Source organism: Gorilla gorilla, chromosome 5, assembly GCF_029281585.2.
Source record: "Gorilla gorilla gorilla isolate KB3781 chromosome 5, NHGRI_mGorGor1-v2.1_pri, whole genome shotgun sequence".
Taxonomy (NCBI): Eukaryota; Metazoa; Chordata; class Mammalia; order Primates; family Hominidae; genus Gorilla; species Gorilla gorilla.
Genome location: NC_073229.2, coordinates 50,807,918 through 50,827,180, shown reverse-complemented (window position 1 = coordinate 50,827,180; position 19,263 = coordinate 50,807,918). Strand labels below are relative to the sequence as shown.

General features: G+C 44.2%; 1 protein-coding gene across 1 annotated transcript; it reads left to right on the top strand.

Annotated features, from left to right (window-relative positions):
* The first annotated feature begins 14,412 nt into the window (after positions 1-14,412).
* LOC129534457 (HLA class II histocompatibility antigen, DP alpha 1 chain-like) lies at positions 14,413-15,440 on the top strand. The gene is made up of 2 exons (XM_055391588.1): positions 14,413-14,541; positions 14,952-15,440. The coding sequence occupies exons 1-2, from the start codon at positions 14,413-14,415 to the stop codon at positions 15,438-15,440; spliced, it is 618 nt and encodes a 205-aa protein (XP_055247563.1).
* The last annotated feature ends 3,823 nt before the right edge of the window (positions 15,441-19,263 follow it).

Here is a 19,263-nt window from a genome sequence, read left to right as displayed (position 1 = left end):
TTTACACACATCTATTCGACTATGCTTTTGTTCATCTGTCCTCTTCAACTTACCCATCCATCTATTCAGTCACCCACCCACTCACATACCCCATCTACCCATGCATACAAGGATGCATGCATCTGTTCAGCCACCCATCTATCCATTATCCTTCCTGGAACTCAACCACTCTCTCCTTCAATACACTCATGCACCCATCTCCTCACCCACTCACTTCACATCCAACCGTTCATTCAACCACATATTCAATTCCACCCATCTATCTATTCACTCATCTGATTCCATCTACTCTGTACCTCCCGCTCATCTACCCACTAAGCCTTGCATGCATAATTCCCTCTGCAGGAGTCCCATTGTACCTGTTTTGTGCCTTTCTTTTCACTCTGGGTCACAGTAGCCATATTGTTGAAGGTTCACTTCCCAGATCCTCTTTTCTTGGCTGCTTCCTGTCTGTACAGCCACTTCCTGTTTGTCCAGTTTGTTTTGTGGCCATCTTGGCCATGTTTAATTTTCCTTGGCCCTGGCATCACTCTTGCATCCAAGTGTTTGTCATTTTATTTTGTGTCCCTTAGTTGTTCTCATATCTTCCAGTATTCTCTGTCAGTTGGACTGCTTCCTGTCTACTCTGCTACATCTTCTGCCTGCCTTGCAGTTATGGCTGCCTTTTCTACCCTGCTGCTGCATCCCACACCTCCTGCTCTTGGCACCCGTGAGCTTCTGCTGCCTTTCCTTTATGCTGCTGTCTGGGTCTTTGGGGTTGATGTGGGATATGGGAGAATTTTGAAACGCATCATTGCTGTCAGGATGAAGGTGGAGAGGGGCATTCTGAAGATCTTTGTTTTGGGGAGTTGGGGTGGTGGTGAATGTTTCACCTTCTCCCCACCCTTATCTTGGCTATGGCCTGGATTTGGGAATAGGCATCTGAATGGAGGTGTGCAAGGGAGGGAACTGGTTGGCTTGGAGTGTACATGAGGGCCAGAGGAAGGGCAAAGCATCCTTGCTGGGAGAGGAACTGTGGGGTGTATTGTAGGGGGCTGCTCTGGGGCTTGGATAACTGAGCCCAAGAACTATATGTTTTGCAAAAGGCAGTTATGAGGCCTCAGTTTGGAATATCTCTGGGGAATGCTCTCCAAATTTACTTGGAGTATGGATACTTAACCTGTGCAGGGTTTTTACATTTTTGAACTCCTTCAAATTCTAAATAAAATTTTGTGCATAAGGGCATATACCTTTTCTTTTCTGGAGAAAGACTGAAAGACTCAAAGTCCTCTTTCTGAAAGAGGCTCTTTGGGATTTGGAGAGGTTGTGTTTGCTGAGGTGGGACTGGGAACTGGGGTGCAGGGAACCCTGAGGTCTCCTTGGCAGGCCTGAGAGTTTTGTGAACAGAAGTATTTAGAGGAGGCCTGTGGGGCTTGTGGGTAGGGCTGGTCTGGTCTCCAGAGGACCCAAAATCAAGGTTGGAGTTGAGATGGGGGCAGGCCTGGTGTCCTGGCTGCTCATGGGCCCCACTGGGGTTACATGTGTGTCTCCCTCAGGCTGCCCATGGGCCCCAGGGGCTGAAGGGAGAGAAGAGAGAGCCTGCAGTGCTGGAACCTGTAAGTTATGCTGGTCACAGGGCTGAGGTGGTGGAAAGAGGAGAAGCAAGTGGGGTTTAGTGTGCTGGCCCTGTCACCTATGAGTTTTAACCTTTGACTCCACAGGGTATGCTCGTGGAGGGGCCCCCTGGTTTAGAAGGCCCTGTGGTGAGTCTAGCAGTGACCTGGTGGCCATTGTTTTCTTAGAGATCCCTCCTATGTGTTCATCTGTGCCTTCCCCACATATGCTCAGGCCTCCTCCTCAGAACTCCGGAGGGTCCTTCCAATAAAAGTTTTTTAAAAAATCATTTCAAAAAATTAATTCAATAGTTTTTGGGGAGCAGGTGGTGTTTGGTTATATGGATAAGTTCTTTAGTGGTGATTTCTGAGGTTTTGGTGCACCCATCACCTGAGGAATGTACACTGTATCCAGTGTGTAGCCTTTTATCCCTTACCCAGCTCCTACTCGTACCTCGAAGTCCTCAAAGTCCATTATATAATTCTTATGCCTTTGTGTCTTCATAGCTTAGCTCCCACTTATAAGTGAGAACATACAGTATTTGGTTTTCCATTCTTGAGTTACTTCCCTTAAAATAACTGTCTCTAATTCCCCCTAGGTTGCTGCAAATGTTATTTCATTCTTTCTTATGGCTGAGTAGTATTCTAAGGTATATAGATTACATATATATCATATGTGATATATATATATATGTCACATATATATATATATCACATATATATATATATCACATTTTCTTCATTCACCCATTGATTGATGGGCATTTGGGGTGGTTCCATATTTTTGCAATTGTGAATCATGGTGCTGTAAACATGTGTGTGCAAGTGTCTTTTTCATACAATGACTTTTTTCCTCCAGTAGTGGGATTGCTGGATCAAATGGTAGATCTATTTCTAGTTCTTTAAGGCATCTCTGTACTGTTTTCCATAGTGGTTGTACTAGTTTAATTTCCCACCAGTAGTGTAGAAGTGTTCTCTTTTCATCACACCTACCCCAACGTCTATTTCTTTTTTGATTTTTAAATTATGACCATTGTTGCAGGAGTAAGTTGGTATCACATAGTGGTTTTGATTTGCATTTCCCTGATAATTAGTGATGTAGAGCATTTTTTCATATGTTTGTCAACCGTTTGTATATTTTCTTTTGAGAATTGTCTGTTCCTCTGCTTAGCCCACTTTTTGATGGGAGTATTTGTTTATTTCTTGCTGATTTGTTTGAGTTTTTTGTAGATTCTGGATATTAGTCCTTTTTTGTATGTATAGCTTGCGAATATTTTCTCCCACTCTGTGGGCTGTTTACTCTGATGATTATTTCTTTTCCTTTGAAGAAACTTTTTAGTTTAATTAGGTCCCATCTATTTATCTTGTTTCTTTTGCATTTGCTTTTGGGTTCTTGGTGATGAACTCTTTGCCTATGCCAATGTCTAGAAGAGTTTTTCCAATGTTCTAGAATTTTTATGGTTTCAGGTCTTAGATTTAAGTCTTTGATCTATCTTGAGTTGATTTTTGTATAAGGTGAGAGATGAGGATCCAGTTTAATTCCTCCACATGTGGACTGCCAATTTCCCCAGTACCATCTGTTGAATACGCTGTCCTTTCCCCACTTTATGTTTTTGTTTGATCAGTTGGCTGTAAGTATTTGGTTTTATTTCTGGGACTTCTATTCTGTTCAATTTGTCTATGTGCCTGTTTTTATACCATTCCCATGCTGTTTTGGTGACTATAGCCTTGCAGTATATTTTGAAGTCAGGTAATGTGATGCTCCAGATTTATTCTTTTTGCTTAATCTTGCTTCGGCTATGTGGGCTCTTTTGTAGTTCCGTATGAATTTTAGGATTGTTTTTTTCTAGCTCTGTAAAGAATGATGATGGCATTTTGATGGGGATTGCATTGAATTTGTAGATTGCTTTTGGCAGTATGGTCATTTTCACAATGTTGATTCTACCCTTCCATGAGCATGGGACATGGTTCTACTTGTTTGTGTCATCTATAATTTCTTTCGGCAGTGTTTATAATTTTCCTCGTACAGGTGTTTAACCTCTATTGCGGGAAGTCAGGGATCCCGAATGGAGGGACCAGCTGAAGCCACAGTGGAAGAACATAAATTGTGAAGATTTCGTGGACATTTATCACTTCCCCAATCAATATGCTTATAACTTCCTATGCCTGTCTTTACTTTAATCTCTTAATCCTGTCATCTTTGTAAGCTGAAGATGTATGTCACCTCAGGACCCTGTGATGATTGCGTTAACTGCACAAATTGTTTGTAAAGCATGTGTGTTTGAACAATATGAAATCTGGGCACCTTGAAAAGAACAGGATAACAGCAATTTTCAGGGAACAAGGGAGATAACCATAAGGTCTGACTGCCTGCAGGGCCAGGCAGAACAGAGTCATATTTCTCTTCTTGCAAAAGCAAATAGGAGAAATATCGCTGAATTCTTTTCTCAGCAAGGAATAGCCCTGGGAAAAGAATGCATTCCCAGGGGGAGGTCTCTAAAATGGCCACTCTGGGAGTGTCTGAATTACACGGTTGAAGATAAGGGATGAAATATGCCCTGGTCTCCTGCAGTGCCCTCAGGCTTGCTAGGATTAGGAAATTCCAGCCTGGCAAATTCTAGTCATACCGGTTCTCTGCTCTCGAACCCTGTTTCCTGTTAAGATGTTTATCAATGACAACGTGTGCCCAGCGGGATGTGGAACCTCATCAGTGATTGATTCTAGTTTTGCCCTCTGCCTTGTGATCTTTTATTGCCCTCTGAAGCACGCGATCCCTGTGATCCATTCCCTATTCATAGACCCCCACCTCTTTTGAAATCCATAATAAAAACTTGCTGGTTTTGCAGCTCAGGTGGGCATCATGGAACCTGCTGACATGTGATATCACCCCCGGAGACCCAGCTGTAAATTTCTCTCTTTTGTACTCTTTCTCTTTATTTCTCAGACTGATCCACACTTAGGGAAAATAGAAAAGAACATACTTTGAAATATTGGGGGCTGGTTCCCCCAGTAAACCTCCTTGGTTAGGTATATTCCTAAGTATTTTATTTTTTTGCAGCTACTATAAAGGGGGTTGAGTTCTTGATTTAATTCTCAGCTTGGTCACTGTTAGTATATGGCAGTGCTACTGATTTGTGTACATTGATTTTGTATCCTGAAACTTTACTGAATTCATTTATCAGATCTAGGAGCTTTTTGGATAAGTATTTACGGTTTTCTAGGTATACAATCATATCATTGGTGAACAGCGACAGTTTGACTTCCTATTTACTGATTTGTCTGATTGCTCTGGCTAGGATTTCCAGTACTATGTTGAATAGAAGTGGTGAGAGTGGGCATCCTTATCTTGTTCCAGTTCTCAGGGGGAATGCTTTCAACTTTTCCCCATTCAGTATAAGGTCGGCTGTGGGTTTGTCATAGATGATTTTTATTACCTTAAGGTATGATCTTTGTATGTCAAGTTTGCTGAGGGTTTTAATCATAAAGTGATGATGGATTTTGTCAAATGCTTTTTCTGCATCTATTGAGATGATCATATGATTTTTGTTTTCAAATCTGTTTACGTGATCTATCACATTTATTGACTTGTGTATATTAAATCATCCTTGCATCCCTGGCATGAAATCCAATTGATCACCATGTATGATCTTTTTGATATGCTGTTGGATTATGTTAGCTTGTATTTTGTTGAGGATTTTTGCATCTATTTTCATCAGAGATATTGGTCTGTAGTTTTCTTTTTTGTTATGTCCTTTCCTGGTTTTGGTATTAGGGTGATCCTGGCTTCATAGAATAATTTAGGGAGAATTCTCTCTTTCTCTGTTTTGGAATAGTTTCAGTAGGATTGGTACCAATTCTCTTCTTTGAATGTCTGATTGAATTCAGCTGTGAGTCCACATGAACCTGTGATTTATTTTATTTTATTTTATTTTTTTATTTTTATTTTTTATTGATCATTCTTGGGTGTTTCTTGCAGAGGGGGATTTGGCAGGGTCACAGGACAATAGTGGAGGGAAGGTCAGCAGATAAACAAGTGAACAAAGTTCTCTGGTTTTCCTAGGCAGAGGACCTTGTGGCCTTCCGCAGTGTTTGTGTCCCTGGGTACTTGAGATTAGGGAGTGGTGATGACTCTTAACGAGCATGCTGCCTTCAAGCATCTGTTTAACAAAGCACATCTTGCACCGCCCTTAATCCATTCAACCCTGAGTGGATACAGCACATGTTTCAGAGAGCACAGGGTTGGGGGTAAGGTCACAGATCAACAGGATCCCAAGGCAGAAGAATTTTTCTTAGTACAGAACAAAATGAAGTCTCCCATGTCTACCTCTTTCTACACAGACACGGCAACCATCCGATTTCCCAGTCTTTTCCCCACCTTTCTCCCCTTTCTATTCCACAAAACCGCCATTGTCTTCATGGCCCGTTCTCAATGAGCTGTTGGGTACACCTCCCAGACGGGGTGGTGGCCGGGCAGAGGGGCTCCTCACTTCCCAGTAGGGGTGGCTGGGCAGAGGCGCCCCTCACCTCCCGGACGGGGTGGCTGGCCGGGTGGGGGGCTGACCCCCCCCACCTCCCTCCCAGACGGGGCGGCTGGCCGGGCGGGGGGCTGACCCCCCACCTCCCTCCCAGACGGGGCAGCTGGCCGGGCGGGGGGCTGACCCCCCCACCTCCCTCCCGGACGGGGCGGCTGGCTGGCCGGGCAGAGGGGCTCCTCACTTCTCAGTAGGGGTGGCCGGGCAGAGGCGCCCCTCACTTCCCCAACGGGGCAGCTGGCCGGGCGGGGGGCTGACCCCCCCACCTCCCCCCCGGACGAGGTGGCTGCCGGGCGGAGACGCTCCTCACTTCCCAGACGGGGTGGCTGCTGGGCGGAGGGGCTCCTCACTTCTCAGACGGGGCGGCTGCTGGGCGGAGGGGCTGCTCACTTCTCAGACGGGGCGGTTGCCAGGCAGAGGGGCTCCTCACTTCTCAGACGGGGCAGCCGGGCAGAGACGCTCCTCACATCCCGGACGGGGCGGCAGGGCAGAGGTGCTCCCCACATCTCAGACGATGGGCGGCCGGGCAGAGACGCTCCTCACTTCCCAGATGTGATGGCGGCCGGGAAGAGGCGCTCCTCACTTCCTAGATGGGGTGGCGGCCGGGCAGAGACGCTCCTCACCTTCCAGACTGGGCAGCCAGGCAGAGGGGCTCCTCACATCCCAGACGATGGGCGGCCAGGCGGAGACGCTCCTCGCTTCCCAGACGGGGGGGGCGGCCGGGCAGAGGCTGCAATCTCGGCTCTTTGGGAGGCCAAGGCAGGCGGCTGGGAGGTGGTTGTAGCGAGCTGAGATCACGCCACTGCACTCCAGCCTGGGCGCCATTGAGCACTGAGTTAACGAGACTCCGTCTGCAATCCCGGCACCTTGGGAGGCCGAGGCTGGCAGATCACTTGCGGTTAGGAGCTGGAGACCAGCCCGGCGGACACAGCAAAACCCCGTCTCCACCAAAAAAATACGAAAACCAGTCAGGCATGGCGGCGCGCGCCTGCAATCGCAGGCACTCGGCAGGCTGAGGCAGGAGAATCAGGCAGGGAGGTTGCAGTGAGCTGAGATGACAGCAGTACCGTCCAGCTTCGGCTCGGCATCAGAGGGAGACCGTGGAGGGAGAGGGAGAGGGAGAGGGAGAGGGAGAGGGAGAGGGAGAGGGAGAGGGAGAGGGAGAGGGAGAGGGAGAGGGAGAGGGAGAGGGAGAGGGAGAGGGAGAGGGAGAGGGAGAGGGAGAGGGAGAGGGAGAGGGAGAGGGAGAGGGAGAGGGAGAGGGAGAGGGAGAGGGAGAGGGAGAGGGAGAGGGAGAGTCAACCTGCTGCCCCTGTTCCCTCTGGTCCTGTCTTTCCCAGGGGGACCGAACCTGTGATTTTTTATCGTTGGCAGTTTTTTAAAAATTACCATTTCAATCTTTCTGCTTTTTATTGGTCTGTTCACAGTTTCTATTTCTTCCTGATTTATTCTAGGAGGGTTGTATATTTCCAGGAATCTATCTCCTCTAGGTTTTCGAGTTTGTGCCTGTGAATGTGTTCATAGTAGCCTTGAATGATATTTTATATTTCTGTAATATCAGTGGTATTTTCTTCCATTTTGTTTCTAATTGAGGTTATTTGGATCCTCTCTTTTCTTGGTTAATCTCACTAATGGTCTATCAATTTTATGTATCGTTTCAAAGAATCAGCTTCATGTTTCATTTATCTTTTGTATTTTTTTGTTTCAATTTCATTTACTTCTGCTCTCTTTGTTATTTCTTTTCTTCTGCTAGGTTTGGGTTTGGTTTGTTCTTGTTTCTCTAGTTCCTTGAGGTGTGACTTTACATTTTGTATTTGTGCTCTTTCAGACTTTTTGATGTAGGCATTTAATGCTATGAACTTTCCTCTTAGGACTGTTTTTACTGTGTCCGAGTGGTTTTCACAAGTTGTGTCACTATTATCGTTCAGTTCAGAGAATTTTGCATCTTGATTTCACTGTTGACCCAAAGATCATTCAGGAGCAAATTATTTAATTTCCGTGTATTTGTATAGTTTTGAAGGTTTCTTTTGGAGTTAATTTCCAATTTTATTCCACTGTGGTCTGAGAGGGTACTTGATATAATTTTGATTATCTTAAATTTGTTGAGGCTTGTTTTGTGGCCTATTATGTGGTCTATCTTGGAGGATGTTTCATGTGCTGATGAGAAGAATGTATATTCTACAGTTGTTGAGTAGAATGTTCTGTAAATATCTGTTAAGTTTATTTCTTCTAGTGTAACTTAAGTCCATTGTTTCATTGTTGACTTTCTGTCTTGATGACTTTCTAGTACTGTCAGTGGAGTATTGAAGTCCCCACTATTATTGTGTTGCTGTCTATCTCATTTCTCATGTCTAGTAATAATTGTTTTATAAATTTGGAAGCTCCCATGTTAGGTGCATATATGTTTAGGATTGTGATATTTTCCTGTTGGAGCTATCCTTTTATCATTGTATAATGTCCCTCTTTGTCTTTTTTAACTGTCGTTGCTTTAAAATCTGTTTTGACTGGTATAAGAATAGCTACTCCTGCTTGCTTTTGTCTTCCATCTGTATGGAATATCTTTTTCCACTCCTTTACCTTAAGTTTTTGTGAGTCCTTACACATTAGATGACTCTTGAAGACTGAAGATACTTGGTTGGTGAATTTTTATCCTTTCTGCCATTCTGTATCTTTTAAGTGGAGAGTTTAGGCCATTTACATTCAATGTTAATATTGAGATGTGAAGTACTGTTCTATTTCTCATGCTAGTTGTTGCCTGAATTCCTTATTTTTTTCCTTTGCATTACTGTTTTGTAGGCCCTGTGAGATTTATGCTTTAAGGAGTTTCTATTTTGGTGTATTTTGGAGTTTTGTTTGAAGACTTAGAACTCCTTTTAGCATTTTGTGTAGTGCTGGATTGGTAGTGGTGAAGTCTCTCAGCATTTGTTTGTCTGAAAAAGACTTTATCTCTCCTTCATTTATGAAGCTTAGTTTTGCTGGATACAAAATTCTTGTCTGGAAATTATTTTGTTTGAGGAGGCTAAAGATAGGACCCCAGTATTTTCTGGCTTATAGGCTGCTGTTAATCTGATAGGTTTTCCTTTATAGGTTACCTGATGCTTTTGCCTCACAGCTCTTAAGATTCTTTCCTTTGTCCTGACTTTAGATAACCTGATGACTATGTGCCTGGGCGATAATCTTTCTGTGATACATTTCCCGGGTGGTCTTTGAGCTTCTTGTGTTTGGTTGTGCAGATCTCTAGTGAGGCCAGGGAAGTTTTCCTTGATTATTCCCTCAAATATGTTTTCCAAACTTTTAGATTTTTGTTCTTCCTCAAGAATGCCAATTATTCTTAGGTCATTTAACATAATCCAAAATTTCTTGGAGGCTTTGTTTATTTATTAAAGTTCTTTTTTCTTTGTCTTTGTCTGACTGGGTTAATTCGAAAGGCTTGTTGTTTGAGCTATGAAGTTCTTTCTTCTACTTGTTGGATCCTATTGTTGAAACTTTCCAGTGCATTTTGTATTTCTCTAAGTGTGTCTTTCATTTCCAGAAGTTGGATTGTTTCTTCTTTATGATATCTACGTCCCTGGGGCATTTTTAATCCATATCCTGTGTTTTAAAAAAATTTCTTTAAGTTGTTTTTCACCTTTCTCTGGTATCTTTTTGAGTAGCTTAAAATCAATCTTCTGAATTCTCTATCTAGCAATTCAGAGATTTCTTCTTAGTTTGGATCCATTGCTGGGGTCTAGCGTGGAGGTGGTAGGGGAGTAAAGTAGACTCTGTGAGAGTCCTTGGTTGTAGATAGACTTAGTGTGGTGGCTTTCTCAAATGCTGGTTATGCTAGCAGTGCAGTTGTCATGTGAACAGACCGAAGACCACTGGTTAGTCAAGATTTTTCAGCCAGTGGAATTAGCTGTTTTCTCCTTTCTTAGAGCAGTTATTCTGTCGTGAATTGTTGTAATGTCCTGAGTTGGTTGGCCTCCAGCCAGGATGTGGTGCTTTCAAGAGGGCACCAGCTACAATAGTAGAAGGCGGATATAAGCTTGCCCTAAGTTGGCCAAGATAAATATTCAGTTTCTCAGGCAATGAGTGGTGTCATAAAGCTCCCAAGAGTTTACATCTTTTGTGATTGGCTACCAGGTGGGTAGAGAAATGACCTCAGGTGTGGACAGGGTTAGGCAGGTCTGAGCTCAGACTCTCCTTGGGCGGGGGGCTTGCTGCAGCCACTTTGAGGGATGGGGCGGAGGGTTTTTCTCTAGCCAATGGAATTATGTTCCAGAGGGCATTATGGCTGCCTCTGTCACCAGAGAAGTAGGGGAAACCTGGTAGCAATAGGCTTCACCCAGCTCCCATGCAGTTGGCGAGGCAGGTCTTGCTCCTGCTGTTCCACACTAACAGCATTGAATTTATCTCCCTGCAGCCTTCAGGATGGACTCAGACCTCACTCCAGGCTATAAGTTTCTTGCTGAGAAAGCAAGCACAGCTTTCAGGCCATGTGCCTCCCTGTCTGCCCACAATGTTGGCAGTAACTTCTGCTCTTTCTCCAGCAGTTCCGTTCGCCCCCAGATTCTGCTCCAGAGGATTTGTGCCCAGTCAAAATTATAACAAATTTCAGTTGGACGCTCCTTTCACACTGTGACCCCTTCCAAATTTTGCCGTCTGCCTTCCCCCAGGGCCCTTGTGAGATATAGTCAGGGATGGCTTCCCTGGGCTTGAGCTAAAGACTGGGCATGCCTACAAGGCTCTTCTCACTGCTGCATCTACTATATATATATATATTTTTTTTTTTTTCTTTTTTTTGCGACGGAGTCTCACTCTGTCACCCAGGCTGGAGTGCAGTGGCGCGATCTTGGTTCACTGCAGGCTCCGCCTCCCGGGTTTACGCCATTCTCCTGCCTCAGCCTTCCTAGTAGCTGGCACTACAGGCGCCCGCCACCACGCCTGGCTAATTGTTTTGTATTTTTAGTAGAGACGGGGTTTCATCGTGTTAGCCAGGATGGTCTCAATCTCCTGACGTTGTAATCCGCCCGCCTCGGCCTCCCAAAGTGCCGGGATTACAGGTGTGAGCGGCAGCGCCTGGCGTACTTCTGTATTTCATGCTAAATCTGTTTCAGGTCTAAGTAAAGTTAAATCCTTTTCCTGTAATCTGGATTTTCGAGTTCCCCAGTGGGGACATGAGTTCGGAGGCAGGTTTTTCCCCTCTCACGCTTTGGGAACGCACAGTTTTTCACCTGTCTGGTGGAGTTTGCAGTGGCCCCTCCCTTGTTTAAAAGGATCTGTGAATTCTTTCGATTTTCTGGGTATTCTCCTGCAGTGGTTCCTTTCTTGAGGGATCTGTGAAGTGAGTTCCTCAAGATATTTCTTGTCAGGTGAACAGTCTGTGGTCTCTGCAGGGCCTGTACCACCTCTGGGCACTGTATGCCCCACAGAGTGGGCCTCTCCTGTGCAGGGTCTGGGAAGAGGCTGATTATAATCTGGTGTCTGAGGCCTGGCAGCACCAGACTCTCTTCAGTGAGTCAGGCTCAAGTCTGAGCACATCTGCAGAGCTTATGTTTGCTGTGTTGCTCATGGAAGGCAGGGAATCCAAAATTGTTTTCTTAGAGATGGACTCTCACTATGTTTCCTAGGCTGTTTTCAAACTCCTGGCCTCAAGTGATCCTCCTGTCTCGGCCTCTCAAATCACTGAGATTACAGGTATGGGCCACTGTGCCCAGCCTATTATCGATTTTCTCCCATTTCATTCAGTCCTCAACCCAATGCACTCTCTCTTTTTCTTTTCCTCATCTCTGATGCTCCTCTCAGGGTGGCAACTAATGATTTTTATACAACTCAAGCCAGTGGTCACTGTTCTGTTTCTGTCTTATGTGTGTCATTAGTGTGTTTGAGATGCATCCTCTCCTCTTTCCTGGAAGTTTTCTCCTGTCTGTTGTCTTTTATGAACCCACTTCCTCTCTGTTTTCCTACCACTTTCTAGTCCTCTGCTTTTCAGCCTCTTTCTTCATGTCTGTGTTTGTCTGGATGCAGGAGCACACACTCAGATCCCTGCTATCCTGACTTTGTGTACTTTTCTTGAGTGACGTGACCCAAAATTAGAACTTCACCCACCATGAGCCTCCTTCCAGTTTATGTCACTAACCTAGTGTAGCATGACACTCATCCATTTATTTCACTGCCTTCAAATCAACTGTATTTGTTCCCCTAGAAGTTTAAATTCAGTATGTCTCAAACAGAAAATTTTACCTTCTCTCAATCACTTAATTATCACCTTTGCAGTCACGGATGCCACAATTCTCCACATTGCGTGGTTATTCTCGACTTCTTCATATCCCTACTTCTGGCACGTGATTTAGTGATTCCTGTGGCCTCTCACGTCATTACTGCCATCAAATCCATCTGCTGTCCTCCTCACCCCATGTTCCTGCCCTGGCCTACGCCCTCATTACTTCCCACCAGAGGGCTTAAAAGTGCTACTGGTCTTGCCTTGAGTCCAGCCTCCTCCAGCCCATCCTTCCTACAGGTGCCCCATCCAAACACAAATCTGACCGTGTTACTCTCCTGCTTAAGATACTTCACAATTTCCCGTGTCCTGTGGGATAAAATGCAAACACCTGCCATCAGCACACAAGGCAGGTTACAGTGCCGCCCGGCCCACATCTCCCCTGGCTTCAGTCACACTGAAGAACTGCAGTTCTCCTTGCAACTTCATGCCTCTCTGCTCCTGAGCCTGCTTCTCCTGCTGGAAATGCCATTTCCCCTTTCTCTGTTTTGCTATCTGCAGGTGAACATTGTCCCTAGGAACCTTTCCTAAATCGTATTTTAATTTTGCTCCTGAGTAGCTCTTGTGTATACCTTGTGATACTCAGTGGTGATCAAACCACACATGTAACAATCATCTTTTCTTTGCCTGTTTTGTTCTTGAATTTCAAGTAGATTAAGGACAAAGTTCCCATCTTTAGAGTTTCATCCTTACTACCTAGAGAGTGAAAGTTCACAAAAAGTATTTATTAACTGAATGAAAATTAACATTTGAAGTGTGGAATTTGCTTCAAAATGTGCTGACCTTTAGTTTTCAGATTTTGTGAATATAATAAACACAAAGTAGCCTAAGCTGAACCAATTACATCTGTGTAGCCCAGTCTACACACCATGTATTTTTCTTTTTCCTTTGGGCTTCATTTCTGTAGGTGAGTAATTCTCTAGACCCTAAACTCAGTGGGGAACCCTCACCATTCATGTGCGGCACTGAACCTGCTGTCAGTCTATGCATCTAAGTAGAGGACTGGTTCTTCCCGTGCTGGGCTGGGAGGGGAAATCCTCACTTAGGAACCACCAACCATGCAGTGTCATTTCACTTCACTTCCTCTTCCAGGCTGAACCCCAAACTCTCTGTAATTCACCGTAATAATAATTCACTTTTTGTTATCAACCAGTTGCTGCTTCTTACGCATCAGGTAAAGCTAAGATACTATCCCATAGGTCTTTCAAATGCAACAACTTGTATTTCCAGGTGAAACTACACTTGAAAACTACACTCCACAAGACAATTTTGTGAATGTTATGTGAATGATAATACTTTTAAATGTACTCTGCCTAAAATGTAAGTGTTGTGGATAAAATTATAGAAGGTATCATTTTTCTTCTAAAAGTAAGAATGTAACTTGAAGTCTATAAATGTCACTAAGACTCTGGAGGTATTTTCATGTCCTTCACGCTTTTGTTCCACTCTGAAATGTTTATTCCATCCTTCCACTTCCCTGCCTTGCTTTATGGCTATATCAGTAATTTTTAATGTATTGTCCTGTAGGGTTTCTGAGATCCTATGGGAATGGGGTAGGAGGACTACTCAATATTGTTTCTACCAGGAGTTGTGTGACTTGGACAAGTTACTTTACCTCTGGGGTCAGTTCCCTACTATGGAAAATAATTTCTTCTACATGGGGGTGTGAAGATTCAATGAGTAAGTTTAGCACATAGTGAGTGCCCAGTAAATATTATCTTATTGTATTCAGCATTACCATTATCATAGATGGATGTTAAGTCTTCGGGAACAAGGGAAACAACCTATATCGTCCATGGGTCACTTCTGTCTTTGTTTCTGCTCACTCCTTTTCTTTTCTTTCATTTGCATTTCTCATTTTCTGTGTTATTCCTTCATGTTCCCAATAACGTTCCTGTTACCTGTTTGCTTCCTGCATTCTGTGTAGCATCCTACATATTCACCCATTCTCCATCTTCTTCTCCTTCATATAGCAGACCATGTGTCAACATATGCAGTTTGTGTAGATGCACAGACCTCTGGGGAGTATATGTTTGAATTTGATGAGGAGGAGCAGTTCTACGTGAACCTGGATGAGAAGGAGATGGTCTGGCTTCTACCAGAGTTTATTCACACCTTTGACTTTGGTGCTCAGAGAGGTGTTGCTGGCATCGTCATGGCAAGGAAGCACTTGAACACCCGGATCAATGGTCCAAACAGTCTTGGGCCACAAATGGCACTGCCTGTAGCTGCCTGTTCCTCTACAGTCCAGCTGGAGGGATGGGAGGGCCTCTCTGCCACACAGAGAACTAGAGGCCATGATGCCCACCCATGAATGAGCCCCTTCCCTGAGAGCGAGCAGTGTTGGGTCCACACAGCTGGGTTCTTAGGACAGCAGAGGAGGAGGCATTTTCTTCTTGCTCAAGAGAAAGGCTGGGCTGAGGGGGTCAGGTCAGGAGCATGAGAAGCTGTGACCCTGTCCAGGAGCCCTGGGGGAGCAGGAGGATGGGCCTGGGAGAGGTAACCCCTAATCTGGTGAATATAGTGCTTGGGGTGGTGGAACCTTTAAGAATCAGCCAATGGCAATAGGCTCCTTGGGTTCTATCCCCTTTTGGAGCCCCCACCGAGGTGACCGTCTTTCCCAAGGAGCCTGTGGAGCTGGGCCAGCCCAACACCCTCGTCTGCCATGTTGACAAGTTCTTCCCACCAGTGCTGAACATCATGTGGCTGCACAGTGGGGAGCCAGTCATTGAGGGTATTGCAGAGACCATCTTCCTGCCCAGCAACAAACTCAGATTCCACAGGTTCCACTACCTGACCCTCGTTCCCATGGCCGAGGACACCTGTGACCTCCAGGGGGAGCACCAGCCTCTCCTCAGGCACTGGGGTATGGAGCGCCCTCCCTCTGCCATCACGGCCTTGGCACCACCTTTATTTCCTGGACCCATCGCCCCTCAGCACCTGCCTTCCTCAATCCCATGTTTTATGGTCACTTTATCCAAATTTCACCATCTCATGGTTTCGAATACCCAACACCTCCCACACCCAAGGCCAGCCCCTGCTCTCTGTACCTTATAACTCTGTCTTCCCTTGGTGCCCCAGAGGTCCAGGAACTAATCCAGGTGCCTGAGACCATGGAGATGCTGGTTTGTGCCCTGGGCCTGCTGGTGGGCCTGGCAGGGGTCCTCAATGCCACCATCGTCTCAAAGACCAAGCGATCTGACAGCATCCCTGGGTCCAGGGGCTCCTATGAGTCATCCTAGAGGCGTATTAGGGACAGAGTGGAAAAGACAAGGTAACAAGTTAGGGGTGAAGAGTGGGAAAGAGAAACACTTCACCAGGGGCTCTTTGAGCATTGATGTTTTAGTGCCATTGGGCTGGATAAAAACATTAACAAATGTAATGAGAAATGACATTCGTTGAGTTGCTTACTATGTTCCAGGCACTATTCTAAGTGCTTCTCATGTGTTCACTTATTTACATGTGGAGGTTGGTTCTTATTTATTTCATGTTACAGAGCGGGAATCAGACACCGGGAGAGGTGAACACCACACAGCTTCAAAGTGCGAAGCTTGGATTTAAACCCAGGCTTTGGGCCTGCAGTGGCTGCAGTCTTGTCCAGTATTTAGATTATTTCATCTGCAGTCACTATCTGTCTTCCTACATTTTACACAGCCTTAATTTTCTTCTGCCCGCAGAGTGATGTTCAGAACTTCCAATGCTATGTTAAACATTTCCAGCAACGAAGGGACATCTTACCTTTTGCACAATCTCAAAGGCAATCCACCTCATTTCTTTGAAATATATATGCTATAGATTTTTGGTTCACTACCTTTAACATGTCATGAAATTGATTAAATTCTGTCTATGTCTTGAGGTGAATTCAGTTTAAATTAATATGAATTTTGCGGAGTCCACTTATGTGTTAACCACATTATATATTTTCTGACACTGAAGAGTCATTGCATTCCTAGAATAAATCTAAATTGGTCAAAATTGATTGTTTTTGTAATGTACTATTGGATTCAGTGACATGGCTAAAATTAGTCCACAATCCTGTTCTCTTGTACTATTCTTAGCTGGCTCTGGAAATATAAATGAACCAACCTCATAAAATGATCTCAAAAATTTTGTTCCATTCTATGTTCTAGAATTACACGTGTAAGAGGCATGATCTGCTCCTGGAAATGTGGGAGGACGCCCTCATCTGCAATATGATCAGGACAGGGCCTTTTGGAAGGCGATTCTTTGCTTCCCATGACAATTTCTTTGATATTCTCTACTCTATTTTAGTTTTCTATTTCTTCCTGTAGTTTTGACCTTTATATCTTTCTAGAAATGTATATCCATTTTATCTAAATTTTCAAATTTATACGTATGGAGTTGGTCATAAGATTTTGCATTTTAAAATGTGTGTATAAATAGTGATTTACCCTTTTCATTCTGAATCTCCTGTATTTTCCTTAGGAGTCTTGCCAGAGGTCTCATTAAAGTTTTCATTGCCTCAAAATTTGATTTTCTTTGTCTTCCCTATTTTTATATTTCATTGAATTCAGCTTTTGTCCTTATTGTTTACATGTATTTTCTTTTTGCTGTTTTTCTACTTTTCCATCCTCTTAATTCACATAATTAGCCCATTTGTTTACAGTCATTTTACTCTAACAAAATTGTTTAACAAATAGTCTGACATTCTATGCAGCATTTTGAATGAACTTATTTCATCTTTCTATAAAGACTAAACATCTATTGTTTTCAGTTATTTCCTCTTCCTCCACTATTTCCCTGACTTTCTAGATGTCTAATTATCAAGATGTCAGATGTCTGTTTCGATCCTTCATTTCTCTTCACTTGTCCTTTATATTTTCTATTGTTTACTCTATCATATTGTCCTTGGGACAGTTTCTCAGTTTGGCTTTTTGTTTATTAATTACACTTCAGTTGCAAAAGTCCTATTTCTTGTCTCATTTATTATGTTTCTTATTCCAATCTTTATCAAAGCTCAGTATTTGTGTTTGATTCAGTGGCTTCTTGCTTTTGCTTCAAATTCCCAAATTCTCTTTTACTTCTCTATTTAAGCCCTTTTTATTGTGAACTAGGGGACTTTTGGAAGAAACACACAAACCAATAGAATGTACATTGAATGATTATCACTGCAAGCACCCATGTAACTAGTACCCGGGTGAAGAAATAGACTGTTGCCAGCATCCCTGTGCCCCTCCTTAGGCCAGGAGGTAGTGTGTAAGCTTTTCAGGAGCCCAAGGCTGCTGATATCCATAATGCCTAGCATTGCTCCTGGTACACAGTAGGTCCTCCATAAATATCTCTTGTAGAAGTATTTTATTATTTATTTAGTATGTACTTCTTAAATGTTTTCCACCTTCAAGTATTCCCACTTATTTGAAGTGAATTGCAGCCATATGATTTACATTGGAAAATGAAATGCGAGAAGTGTGTTCTTTCTAGGAGGGATCATTAAAAGCCAGTGAATAAATTCTTAGGTTCCCTTCATTCTGCTGGGGAGGTTCTGGGAGCAGATGTGCAGGAGAAAGCCTGTCAGCCTGGCTTCCTGAGTACGATGATGAGCAGAGCTTCCTGCACGACTTACTTTGGACGTGTAGCATGAGCCAAACCTGGATATCTGGGTATTTGTTAGTTTAGCACAGCTGATCCTATTCTTACTGTGTAAAAGGAATTGAAGAGAAGGTGCTCAATGAGACTTCAAAGAAGCTGAGAGACAAGAGAACTAGGAGGATGTTTCATCCCATAAGCCAACTGCACAGGAATTTCAGGGACAGTTTAGAATGCAACATGCTCAAAAGGCATCAACTATGGTAAGTGTTCACTGGCCTGGTAGCAAGTGGTTATTAAAACCCCTTTAAAGAGCATCTTCACACCCGATGCCCAACTCCCACCTCCTTCCACTTTCACCATCCCCTGGCTCGGCCTCACTGCTACTTGACAAATGGGGACAAAGAGAGGGTGAGATGATTTCTTCTTAGGGTACCCCTTGATAACCATCTGAGGCAGCATCATCTGTTGGGTGGACCACCTTCTCATTAGGGGATTGTGAGGGGTAGAAAATGAAGGGACCAGGTGGAAAGGGATGGAGGATACAACACTCAGCCGGGAGACCTAAGCCCGCCGGGTTTGTTCTTCTGCAGGTATCAATTTTTCTGAGTCAGAGGTTGAGTCACCCACTTCACATCTCCTTTAAAGCTCCAGTTCCAGCTTTCCTTTGAATCTCTGCTCTTCAACTCCAATGACTGATGTACCTCAAGACTCCTCTACCTCCTGGCTGCCTTTGATCCTGCTGCACATAGCACTCAGCAAAGGGCCTGACTCTTAGAAAACACTCTATAAATATTGAAAATTTGAAGTCTAGTGACAAGGTGGTCCCCAGTTTGGATGGTCTCTCAGTTCTTGTCTCCTCTGGGACCTCTCTCTGCACTGCATCCTTCCTTAGAAATCCCAGAGTTTCATAAACACCTGCATATGTCAGAATGAGACACACCTGATACCTTCTTTCTGTGACTCCAGGGACTTTCCTCATCTCCTGACACCCTCAGTTCCCCAGGAGCACATATCCTGTTCCTGTAATGTGGGTGCAGATACCTCAGCTTCTGATCCTGCCAAGTGTTAGTCCAGAGATTGTTCACTCCACTCTGGGTACTGCCCTAACTTGTAACATGAGTACAAGCGACAAGCAGGAAAGAGAATGACTCTGATTGGATGTGGTTTGTAATGTTAACTGCTCAGTGGCTCTGAGGGCAGGATTTATGTGCTCTGGGTCTGAGGATTTCATAATGATCTCGATTTGAAGACTTTCTGCTATTCTCATGACCTCCTTCCATCATTGAATCCCTGGATTGAAATCATATTAATTTTATGCTGCATAGGTTTC

Coding starts and splice junctions, on each gene's coding strand:
- LOC129534457 (XM_055391588.1), top strand. CDS start 14,413: ATGTTTGAATTTGATGAGGAGGAGCAGTTCTACGTGAACCTGGATGAG. Junction 14,542..14,951: donor GTGTTGCTGGCATCGTCATG/GCAAGGAAGCAC, acceptor CAATGGCAATAG/GCTCCTTGGGTTCTATCCCC.